General features: G+C 40.6%; 1 protein-coding gene across 1 annotated transcript in view; it reads left to right on the forward strand.

The window, feature by feature from the left end:
- Window positions 1–12,198, forward strand: part of DUS1L (dihydrouridine synthase 1 like) — a 25,845-nt gene continuing 13,647 nt past the window's right edge. Inside the window, exons 1-7 of the mRNA XM_069064000.1 lie at window positions 1–236; window positions 2,317–2,563; window positions 3,314–3,422; window positions 7,353–7,403; window positions 8,439–8,551; window positions 10,985–11,067; window positions 11,601–11,704. Coding sequence (XP_068920101.1) covers window positions 31–236; window positions 2,317–2,563; window positions 3,314–3,422; window positions 7,353–7,403; window positions 8,439–8,551; window positions 10,985–11,067; window positions 11,601–11,704 — 913 coding nt within the window. The 5' untranslated portion in view covers window positions 1–30. The remainder of the gene's footprint in view (window positions 237–2,316; window positions 2,564–3,313; window positions 3,423–7,352; window positions 7,404–8,438; window positions 8,552–10,984; window positions 11,068–11,600; window positions 11,705–12,198) is intronic.

Genomic DNA, 12,198 nt, shown 5'->3' on the forward strand with positions numbered 1-12,198 from the left:
TCACCGCACCTGGGAGCCGCCCGGAGCCGGATGGTGGAGACACCGTCCGGCTGCCTCCGTGCAGAGGTATGGCCTCGACTCCAGTGCGGGGTCGGGGGCGGCGGCGGCGGCGAGAGCCAGCGGGTTAACAGCGGCGCTGGAGTTCGAGGCCGAGCCGAAAACGGCGACAGGAGCCGCGGGTCCCGGAGGCGGTGGCCGCGGGCCCCGACAGAGCCCCCGGAGCCACTAGGGGAGAGGCGAGTAGCTACGGCAGCGGTAGCGCGCGGGGCTGGTGAATGGTGGAGAGCGCGTGCGTGCTCGCCGGAGGGCCGCGCGCGAGGGGCTGGAGGTGGAGGAGAGCGCGTGCGTGCTTGCCGGAGGGCCGCGTGGAAGGGGTGGGGGCGAGAGGGAACGCGTGCTCTCTGGAGGGCGGCGGGGTTGAGGGGAAGTAAGGGAAAGCGCGTGCTGGCAGAAGGCCCCCTCCCTGGCAACTGGCCTTGCGCCAGAGGACCCCCTAGCCCTGGGAGGCTGCTGGGCTCCCCGAGCTTTAAGGGAGCTAGCAGGACCAGGGGCTGTCTGCTTGCCACCTAGCTCAGCTTCCCACCCAGCCTGTCCTAGGGCAGTAATGGGCTGGGGTGCTCAGAGGCGCCCCCTCCCCTTTGCCCATATTCTTGACAGAGAAGGGAACTGGTCTTTTCAGATCCTCTTCAAGAGCCCTTATGGGGTCCTGGGAGTCTCCCCCACACCTGAAAAGCATGCTTCAGGGACGGGAAAGGGTGCATGTATAGGCCTGCTGAGCATGAAAGGACCTTTTGAGCCCCAAAGAAGCCTCCCTCTGCTCCTGGCCCACCAGCTTCCTGGAGAAATGAGAACCATTTGGGAGTCAGGGCTAACAGCCCTTGGAGTTTGAAGTTTAGCAGGGAGGACTGGTAGACTTAATGAAGATAGATCTTTAGGTATTAGAACAAGAAAAAAAAAAGTTACCAAAGATTGTCAGAGGATATGTTGACCTTTGACACCATCCTATCAATTTCCCAATTATTTGCCCAAGTAAGGATATTTGCTAGAAACTTTGAGTTTTCAACTGGATGAGATATGACATGGCAGATTTTATGTTTTAGTTTGCTTATTGGAGAAATTAATATTCAAATGGACATATGACCTCCTTTGTTTAGTTTTTATTTTGGTGGTCCTTTCTGGGAGTTATTCTCTGTTAAGGATACAATGAAATAATAATTGTAAAATGCTTAACATTTAAAACTGCCTGGCAAGTAGTAAGTATATATATATATATATATATATATATATATATATATATATATATATATATGCACATAAATGTTAGCTATTATGATTAATGCCTAGAAGGCAACTTCAGCTTCTCCCCACATATACAGTGGAGCCTCCTTGTCAGTTGTCACGTATCAGTCCAGTGGGCCATGTGGGTAGATTAGCCATGATTTCCTGTTATCTTTCCCTTAAAAAGAAAAGATAATTGCCCTCATTAGTAGAAATGATTGAGAAATGACTCAGGTCCCCTTGTAAATATCAACCCAATATTAATGTTATGAAACTTTCAAATATGCTGTTTTATTTGTAAAATATCCAAATTGGCATTTGCTCAGTTATTAAATAACTTGGTATTACAAAACTGGAATGAACTGTTAATAGAAAAGGGCAGATATTTACTTGAAGTGATTCCTTACAGTCTGTTCTTTTGCTATTTCATGCTTTGATAATGTCTTGGCCCCATCACTAATTAAATAGCTATGGGGAAGGACCTGACCTAATGTAGTTTGCCTCACTAGACACAAGGAATATAACAAAAAGACTTTTTTGTTCTTTGTTGCTTTCAGTATGGCACCAAGACACACTTTTGTAAAGATGTGAAAGATATGTGAAATATCATTCAAGGTCTTATGAATTAATAAAAAGTAAGAGTAACACTTTGAGTTTCTCTAACATCTTTCCTCCAAAGAACTCAAAGTACATTGACATTTGTCCTTTCATTATCCCTACAAGAAATACTCGTTCCCATTTTCCTATAGAGATATGAAACACAGAAAGGGTAAGTGATTTGCTTAAGTCCTCAGTATATGTCACTGCTAAAGCTAAATATTTCTTCAGATTTCTTTGAAGAAATCTTTCTGATTCTTTCTAGGGGGTGGGAGGAGCCAAGAGGGAATTTGTTAATTCAAGGAAGTAGTTTTATAATTGGTTGTTAATTACTATGGGGCTTGGATTTCATTCCTCTAGGCTAAATTTGATTCAGGGATTTTTTTTTTTTTACTTTCCTTGGAAACTGAGGGTCTTCATTTTCTTCCCTTTGACTTTTAGTCTTGAAAAGATGCCAAAGCTGCAGGGATTTGAGTTCTGGAGACATACTTTGCAAGGGGCACATTATGTAGTTGCCCCCATGGTAGATCAGAGTGAACTGGCTTGGAGACTTTTGAGCCGTCGACATGGAGCTCAATTGTGCTACACACCTATGTTACATGCTCAGGTGTTTGTTCGAGATGCCAACTATCGGAAGGAGAATCTGTACTGTGATGTGTGTCCTGAGGATCGCCCCCTTATTGTACAGGTAATAAAGCCTAGATAATGGAGAAGAGCATCTTTTGAGGGGAGTTAAGAGTCTAGAATAGGGATGGGGTGATGTTTGTTTCCTAATGGTATCACCTATCTGTTGTGCAAGTAGATAATCCTACGTGAGACCTTTTTCAACAAGCAGAAGGGGCCTGAAATCAATAGCATTCCTAGAAACTATTTCCAGATTTCATCAAAAAGGAATAAGTTCCAAGAACTAACTAAATCAGTGAAAAAACTAGAACAGAATCATTGTTGATACTGTGTTGCTGGAGGATCAATTAGTCAAAAGAAATAAAAAAAATCCAGAAATGTTTTTGGTTAATAGATGAAAGCATACAGGCCACTTAGTCTATCTAATCCCACTTAGACACACATAACACTACTCTTCCTATCTCTCCCCCACATGCACATATCCTCAGCAGATTGAATGGGAAGAATAATTCTACTTTTTTATGAGCTGTCAATGAGGTAGTAGCTGGATCTTATTAATCATATGAAATTCACACAGGAAACAAAAGTATAGACTTTATTATATTTTTGCTATAAGAAGCGACCTAGAAGACCTTTATAATCCACCAACAGGCTACAGGATTGTACTCTGAGAAATACTGCTGTATAAGACAACTGAAGGCCAAATTCATTCCTTTGAAGCCACAACAACTTGTGAAAATACAGGCCCTGTATTGTACCTTCCATTGGGCTTGGCTCTGATGGGTGTGATGGACTGACGACGTATCTTTTCCAGTTCTGTGCCAATGATCCAGAGGTGTTTGTCAAGGCTGCTCTCCTGGCTCAAGATTATTGTGATGCCATAGATCTGAATTTGGGCTGTCCTCAAATGATCGCCAAGAGAGGTAAGAGCAAATAGGAGCCTTTAGCAAAAGGTAGTGACAAAAGCCTAAAATCTTCCTGGCTCCCCAGTTGTCAGGATCCTGTCCCTTTTGGACTCCTTAATTGTCCAAGCAACAACACTTGATGGCTTAGATCCACAGAGAAGAGCTTCTGGAATTCCTTCCTCCCATCTCAGACTCCTTATATGAACTTGATAAGTCAATAATCTTTTTTTCAGCTTTGGGTTTTCCATCTGTAAAGCAAGAATTATTCGTGCCAAAATATGGAAGAGGAAAGTACATTCTTTCTTGAAAATAGATTATCTTTTCTACAAAATCATTTTGCTTCCCAGAAGATAGAATTTACTTTCAATAGTTGATCGTTTTACTTCAAGTTCACTCTCATTATGATGTTTATTATTGGAAATGATTATTTATTTGTCTCCCCTAGATATTCACAGTGTGGATGCATGTGCACATGACTGTCTCCATAGATGGTGTCAGAGTCAGTTAAACATTTATTAAGCTTCTACTGTGTGTCAGGCACTGTACTAAGTAAGGGAGCAAGGAATTCTCTCAAGTCAACTGGACTTCCCCCAGAAGTGCTCCATGTCATAGGGTTATCATTGGCAGTTGCCTGTTGAATAGTTCAGAACACATGTTAGAGTTGTCCCACCTTACTTCTGCCCAAAGTATGCCCTCTTCCCCCTTTTTTAAAGTAGTATATTGTGACTTCTCCTCAAGTCCTGCTCCTTTATTGTGATATAGAGGTAACTCTAAGTCCTTTAAGACCTAGGAGGGCAGGGAGAGCACAAGCTCTGGCCAGTCTAATGAAACTTTGAAAGACTGTAAGCACTGGCCTGGAGTTTTGACTGTTTGTTGTCTGGTGGCTTCCTTAGCTAACAGTTCAGAGAAGCTCACCACCCACTTGGTTGCAGGGTGAAGTTTTCAGATACAGCAGTAGTTCCTACACTGATGAAACCACAGATTCTTCAGGTGTTTGAGAAGTAGAAAAATAAATAAATGAAAGCCGCATATTGCTAGTCCCAAAAACCATTCCATTGAGTCACAGAGGAGTTAGAATCTGCATCAGTTCTGACACCAATGAAATCACAAAACCTTAAAGAACTGAAATTTTCTTTTGAGCTGAAGATTTATTTTTTTATTGATGTCTTTTGTTTTTAAATCATATTCACTTCCAAACATGTTCCTCTCCACCTCCCTCACACAGCAAAACCTTCCCTTATAATAACAAAAATTGTAAAGAGAAAAAAAAGTTCAGCAAACTCACATATTCACACATTTGAATGTATATGCAATATTCTATATGTAGTGTCAGTTGAGGGAGGGAGAGATGGAGGTTCCTTTTTTCAACTGTTTTTTTCTGGGGCCAAGCTTGGTCATTACTATATGATTATATATCTTTTGGTTTTGTTTTTCTTTCTTACATTGTATTCATTGTGTATATTTTTTTCCTGATTTTTTTTTTGGAGGGGGAAAGGTAGGGCAGTTAAGGTTAAGTGACTTGCCCAAGGTCACAAGGCTAGTTTTTGTGTTAAGTTCTGAGGCCAAATTTGAACATGGGTCCTCCTGACTCCAGGGCCGGCACTCTATTCATTGCACCACCTAGCCGCCCTGTTTTCCTGATTTTGATTACTGAATCAGTTCCAATTTTTTATGAGCCAGTTATCTTTAGTCTCATTGGTATTGCGGGGTTCACTTTTTACTGGTGCCCATTATAATCTATTCATATCTTTATTGTGTAGTTCTTAACTATGTCCTTCCATAAGTTCTTTTATTTTTTTTTTTTTTGGAGGGCAGAAGGCAGGGCAGTTGGGGTTAAGTGACTTGCCCAAGGTCACATGGCTAGTTTTTGTGTTAAGTGTCTGAGGCCAGATATGAACTCAGGTCTTCCTGACTCCAGGGCTGGCACTCCATTTACTGCGCCACCTAGCCGCCGCCTTCCATAAGTTCTTTGGCACTTTTGATTATTTTTTGGACTCTTGCTTCTGTGCTTGGGCTTTCCTTTTTACATGACTCACCTGTCTTCTTTTAATTATGCATGCTCTTTTTTTTGCTTGTTTGTTTTCCTTTCCATCTTTTCCCCCACTTAATAGTATTCCATTTTTTCCAATACATATAAAGATAGTTTTCTACATTCACATTTATAAGATTTTGAGTTCCAAATTTTTTTATCCCTCCTTCCACTTCCCCCTCCCCAAGATGGCATGCAATCTGATATAGGCTATACACATACAATCATGTTAAACATATTTCCACATTAGTCATGTTGTGAAAAAAGAATCAGAACAAAAGGAAAAAACTATAAGAAAGAAAAAAAAGAGAAAATAATAATGTTTTGATCTATATTCAAACTCCATAGTTCTTTCTCTGGATGTGGATAGCATTTTCCATCATGAGTCTTTTGGAATTGTCGTAGTTCATTGTATATGCATGCTCTTGATTATGTTTTCTTGTGTGAAGATTATCACTGGTAATATGCTGCAGCCTGTTTACAACCACTTTATCTTCCTGTTGTTCTTTGGGTCCCCTCCAATTTTAACTAATAACAAAACTGAGTAAACTTAAATGTATAGCTAATTAAACTTTTTTTAAGATCTTAATGTAAATATCTATAATAGCTTTTCAGTTACTTCCACCTTTCATATCTCCTTCTATTATCTTTCATGTATTTAGTGAAAATATTTTTCACACTTTTTTTAACACTTCATAGTTATAGTCAGTGTGCCTCCTGATTTTCAAGTTCTACTTTTTTTCTCTTTGTATTATTTCATTCATTTGCCCATATGTTGTGATAGAGAGGCAGGCAGCATGACATGGATAGAGCACTGACCTGGAATCCAGGGAAATTCAAGTGCCTCCTCTAGCACATATTGGTTGCATGACCCTGGGCAAGTCATGTAGCCTCAGTGTTTTAGGCAATTCTCTAAGGCTATAAGTTGCAAAGAAGGTATTGACTTGCATTGGTAGAAGGAGTTTCCTCACCCAGGAGTTCCTTACATCAGTGAAGTTATAGTCCATATCCCTGTATTTCTTTTTTCTTCCATATTTGCCATTCTTAATTATATTGTAGTGTTCTGTTGTTTTACTCTATTACAGTTTATCTATTCCTCAGTTGGAAATTTGGGTTGTTAACAATTTTTCATAATTACAAATGCTGCTATTCTGAATATTTTTAGCAGCTAGCTACATTTGATAATATGTATAGGGTATACTCCTAGTAATGGAATTTTGGAGTCAGAGAGTATGATAACTTTTATATTTTTTTATATTTCTTTTATCACACTGTTCTCTAAAAACATTCTGACAACTATATATAAATGTTTCTTCAATACTTTATCTAAATTGGCAAATAAAATTCACAATTTTTCCCAGCTATAGGTGGGGGAGAAGGACTGTTGTTTTTTAAGAACTTCCTGGCTGTTGTCACTTTTCAAAATATGTACACAGAATCACAAAAGAATTAGTAATTGTCTTTGTATAGCAGCTATTGCAATGTTGTATACAATTAGACCCTTAATAAATATATTTGGGTCCTATATAACAGAGAGTAAAAACGAAATGGAAGCTTCAGAACAGGTGAAATTCTTTTAACTTGAGCATGCTGACAAATGAATTAAACCTTGAAGGCCATTCTCTGCTCCCTATATTCTAGATTTGTTTCCACACCACACATTATATTTCTTGTGGTATTTCATCATTGGGGGAGAAAATAGTGACAACACACAATTCTTTTTTAATAGTATTTTTTATGAACTGAGTTTATGAAGGCTTATGTCTTGAAGTGAACATAGGATAACTATCAGCAGTTGAGGCATAGGTGTAATTTGGATGGAGAGAAGTGGGAGGGAGGAAAGTAAATGTGTGTCTGGTGGACCATACCCTGCTTACCTTTCTACTTCTGCTAGTTTGAGATGGTCTTCTCTTCTATAGGTCATTATGGAGTCTTCTTACAAGAAGAGTGGGATCTGCTCCAGAGAATGAGTAAGTTAATTGCTGCTAATATAATAGGAATGAATAAACCCCAAGATCTCTGCATGATAAATTGCCTCTGCTACCCACTTGAGCCATTTACCATTATAGTGACTTAATTTTTCCTTCTGTAAAGTGAAAATTTAATATAACTGATAGACTGTTGGAGATAGGGGATTAATGGGAATGAGTGAATGAAGTCTCCTGAAGTAGGGAGTGAGCATTCTTTATAACTGTCCAGATGTCAGGGTTAGGAGAGGAACTGAAAGCAAAGAAAGTGTCCAGGTAGAGGCCCCCCCCCCAAGCTGTCAGTGAACACAGTTATAGTTCCAGCTCTATTTTTTGTAAGAAAAAATGTATCCCTGTTGGGAAAAGCATTTGTAATTTGTGTTCACTTCCTTTAGTTATACAGTGTGAGCTTGTAGAAGGAATCCTTACTGAGAATCAAGAAACCTGGCCTCTCGTCCTAGTGTCATTGTGGACGCTATGTGACCTTATACAAATCACTTAAGTTCTCTATGTCCCCTGTAAAATGAGGGGAGGGGGGCATTAAAAAATACCTACCCTATCTTTCTGACCAGTTTATGAAGATAAAGTACAGTCATGTGGTACAGTGAAGAAGCACTTGGCTAGATAATTAAGACTTTGGTTCCAGTGCTGCCCTTGCCCCTTACTGGCTGAATGACGTCTGCTTTCAGGACCTCAATTTCCTCATCTGTGAAATGAGAGAGATTGGATTAGCTGAACTCTGGTTCCCTTCCAACTCTTAACATTCTGTGATTCTAAGTAAAATTATTGTCGTTAGAGTAAAAGCACCACAAAATGGTATTTTTATCATCAGGGTATCCTATCTGGCTGTCATGAAAGGATAAGGGGTGGTAGCCCAAGTATCCTAGTGGGAAGGACTAATGTAGGATAGTGGTTAGAGGGAGGAAGAAATGGTCATAAAGGAAGTTTCCCACATTTGTGCTTTTGAATTTTTCACTCCCTTGCCTTATATATCACAATTTGTACACATTGCTAGCATTCTTCTCTGGTTTTTCCTAGTTCTGTTGGCACATGAGAAACTCTCTGTTCCGGTCACCTGCAAAATCCGTGTCTTCCCAGAAATTGACAAGACTGTGAAATATGCTCAGTTGCTGGAGAAAGCTGGCTGCCAGGTAAGGCAGGAGACAGTATCTTCTGGTTTTACCTGGGATCGGTGGTTCAGCAACATTTCCTGAACTTTAAGTTCTTTCAGAATTCAAGTTGATCACTGACCTCATTCATGCAAGTTTGAAAGCATCCTAAGATAAAACACCACAAAGGAAAGAAAGAAAGAAAATCTATATCTCTTGGAGAGCCTCCATCTTTACCTTTCCCCCCTCCCTCAAGGATCTGCCCTTTTTCCTTCCTGCTCTCTTTGATTGCTTTCATAGCTGCCCTCTCAGAAAAGCATCTTAATGTCTGATCTCTCTTCATACCTTACATGTTACCTTATTCCTCCCAGTCTCTGTGGATATCACTATAGGAGCTTGTACTGGACAACATCATGGGTGGTCATTTGGAGCAGTCTCTCTGTGCTTGTAAGGTTTCCTGCTTCTGCCCACCCTTGAGCCAAATCCAGTGTAGCCCAGTGTTCCCTTGACCAAAATTTGAAGGAGACAGCATATGTACCCAAGCAAAACATGGGCTACTATATTTAACTATGGAGAGGATACTTTGAGCTCTTCAGGTATGACTGTTAACTTAGTCTCTTCCCCTCTTTTACACGCATTCACTTTCACCACTCATCTACCCTAAACATATTCCTTTAAGACAGAAAAATAATTTTTTCCTTACCCAGGCTTTGGATTTTTTTCTCTCTGATAAAGAGAATAATTTTCCAGGCAATAGTTATGTTTTTAGTGCCTTAGAGATGAGCCAAGCCCTCAGATTTGCTAGATGTTCAAAATAGAATTTCACAAACAAATCAGTAGGAACCAAGTGTCTTTGGTGCAGTGAAAAGATTACTGAACGGGGAATCACATAACCTGTGTTCTAGTGTTAGCCTTACCGCTGACAAGCCATGAGCAAGCAAGTCATTTGACCTCTCTTGATCTCTTTCCTCCTCTGTTAAAGCAGGGAATTGACCTAGGTGATCTACAAGGTCCCTTTCAATGTTGACATGCCTTGATCTTTTTCTAATACATATTCTTTCCAGGGGAGCCTGAGGCAGAGAAGTGAAACAGCTTGCTTTGTGTCCTACAGTGAACCAGAGAAGCAGAAACAGATCAAAGGAATCCTGACTGGATCCTGTTTCCTCTCCAGCAGATTATTGAGTTTAAGAAATTAAAATAATTTTCTTGGTCCTTTATTCTAGCATTTATAGGGATTTTGTTAAAAAAAAAACCTAGCTTCCCTGATAATTTATCGACTTGCCAGAAATAATGGAATCCTCTCTTTCTCTCTCTCTCTCTCTTCCTTCCTCCCTCCCTCTCTCTCCATTTCCATCTCCCTCTTTCCCTCTCCCCCCCACTCCTTCCACCTCTCCTCCTCCCTCCCTCTCTCCCTTTCACTCCCTCTCTTTCCCTTCCCCTCCCTCTCTTCCCTTCTCCTCTTCTCCCTCCTCTCTCCTACCCCTCATTCCCTCTCCCTCCTTTTCTCTGTCAAATGTTGACTCTTATCAGGAACATCCTTTGTCTGTTCCCACCTGACATTAATCACTGTCCATGCCATTTCCAGGCCCTTCCTTTATCCTCATCATCAGTCAGAGGCATGGACTTTCCTTTTATATTTGTCTTTTTATTCTGTCTGCCCTTAACCTCTCCCATATTTTTACTCACATTTCAGATTCACATTTTTGTTCTTCTGCAGTCAGAATGCCCACTTCCTTAATTTAACAAATATTTGAATGTCTCCTATGTTTAAGGCATGTGCTAATTAATATAAGGGATATGGAAATACATAAAAGGCAGCTGGTGGTGAAAAGGATAGAGCACTGGTCCTAGAGCCACAAAGATCAGAGTTCAAATATAGATTCAGACATTGAATAGCTGTGTGACCCTGGAGAAGTTACTTAAACTGTCTGCCTTTGTTTTCCCAGCTATACACTTAACTCTCAGGATTGCTGTTAGGATCAAATGAGATAATATTTGTAAAGCACTTAGCACAGTGCCTGGCACATAGTAGGAGTATGTAAATGCTTATTTCCTTTCCCAAAGTGCTTTTGAAATTTCTATATCTAAATCCTCTTCTCAGTGATAGACTTGTGTTAGGTCAGATTGTGTAGTGTAGCAAATAGCAAGGTTCTAGTATAGTCTCAGGAACTCTCACTCCGATAACTTAATATAAATATAACCTTGTTATATTTTTTATCTCTGTTCAGGGAAAAGATGTCTTCTCTGCTCATATTAAAAAAAAACTTGGCCACTTAAAATCAGTTGGGGATTCTAATTACCAAATCCCAGATTCATTCACTAGGGACAGTTTTAAGGTTTCTTTCTAAGGGCTTTACAATGAAGGCCTTAGGGAAGGATTTCTTTGCTAACCTGGTATGGTAAGGGACACCACAGAGCAGCAGTCTCAAACAGCTGTCTCTGCCTTCTCAAAGTCTGCTGTCTTTTTTGTCCTAGTTATTAACTGTTCATGGACGTACCAAGGAGCAGAAGGGTCCACTATCTGGAATTGCGTCCTGGGAACACATAAAGGCTGTGCGGTAAGTATTTGGTTAACATTGTGAGGAAGGAGACAAATTCAGTCCTGGGGGGAAAAATGAATCCTTGAGCATTTCTGTAGCCTTAGCATAGGGAGATAAGGGGTGGGAGTTGGGGGAGGGGCATATAGACCAAAAGTAATGCTCAGAGTCTCCAAAAGCCTTGTATGTCCCAGATCTCCCTTTAATAATCTATCTCAATCACAAAGAAAACATCAAGTTTCATTGTCTTCCAAACAGGATGAAGGAACTTATCAGGGAAAGGCAACAATAACCAACAGTAGAGCAGCAGCATCATTTCCTTGACCCCACCCTGCTTCTCTCCAGTTACCCCGACCCCCATCCCCACCCCTCCACAAAAGAAAGGCACTTTTTACAGATTAAGTTCTGGAGCCACTCTCTTAGCAGGAAGAGTAAGGCAGTGATTGGCATTGGAGGCCTGGCTCAGCTGGTCTTAGAGCATGTATGGGGTCTTGGCACAAAAGGGATTGTCCTCTCTCTCCCAGGCCCTGAGCATGTCTTCTTTCTTCTAATAGGAAGGCAGTGAATATTCCTGTATTTGCAAATGGAAACATCCAATACCTCCATGATGTAGAAAAGTGCATCCAGGAAACGGGGGTACAAGGGGTAATGAGTGCAGGTAAGGATTCTGTAGCTGTTTATCCCCCATTCCTATGTGGACACTCATTGTTTGCAAAGGGTGATGCAAGGGATTGAATAGTAGAGAGGAAGCTACTCAAGGAACTCAAGGAACATGATCCCTGTATTTAGAAATGTTAAATCTGGGAAAAAATAAAATACTGTTTACTTAAAAAAAGAAATGTAAAATCTGGTGGGAGACACAAATTATGCATGCAATCACTTAGTGAGTGAGTGCAGGTAAGGCTGTAGGTCTCTTTAGATCTGTTGTGTATCCCACTTATTTAGATGCAAATACTACCTATGAACTAGCCTATGGCTATGGTGCTTTTTGTTAACAGCATTGGAAACTTTTCTTTGGAGCAGCCCAGCTGGAGAGCAGTAGAAATGCTGACCTCTTAGCTTTTGGACATTGTATTTGCTCCAGCTGAATACCTGTGTCCTCTTGCTTGACTGTAGACCATGCTACTTTTGGTTAAAGTATACTATATGCTA

The sequence above is a fragment of the Petaurus breviceps genome, unplaced genomic scaffold (assembly GCF_028583685.1).
Source record: "Petaurus breviceps papuanus isolate PSGF00001 unplaced genomic scaffold, PetGlider_PUasm1.0 90617, whole genome shotgun sequence".
Classification (NCBI taxonomy): Eukaryota; Metazoa; Chordata; class Mammalia; order Diprotodontia; family Petauridae; genus Petaurus; species Petaurus breviceps.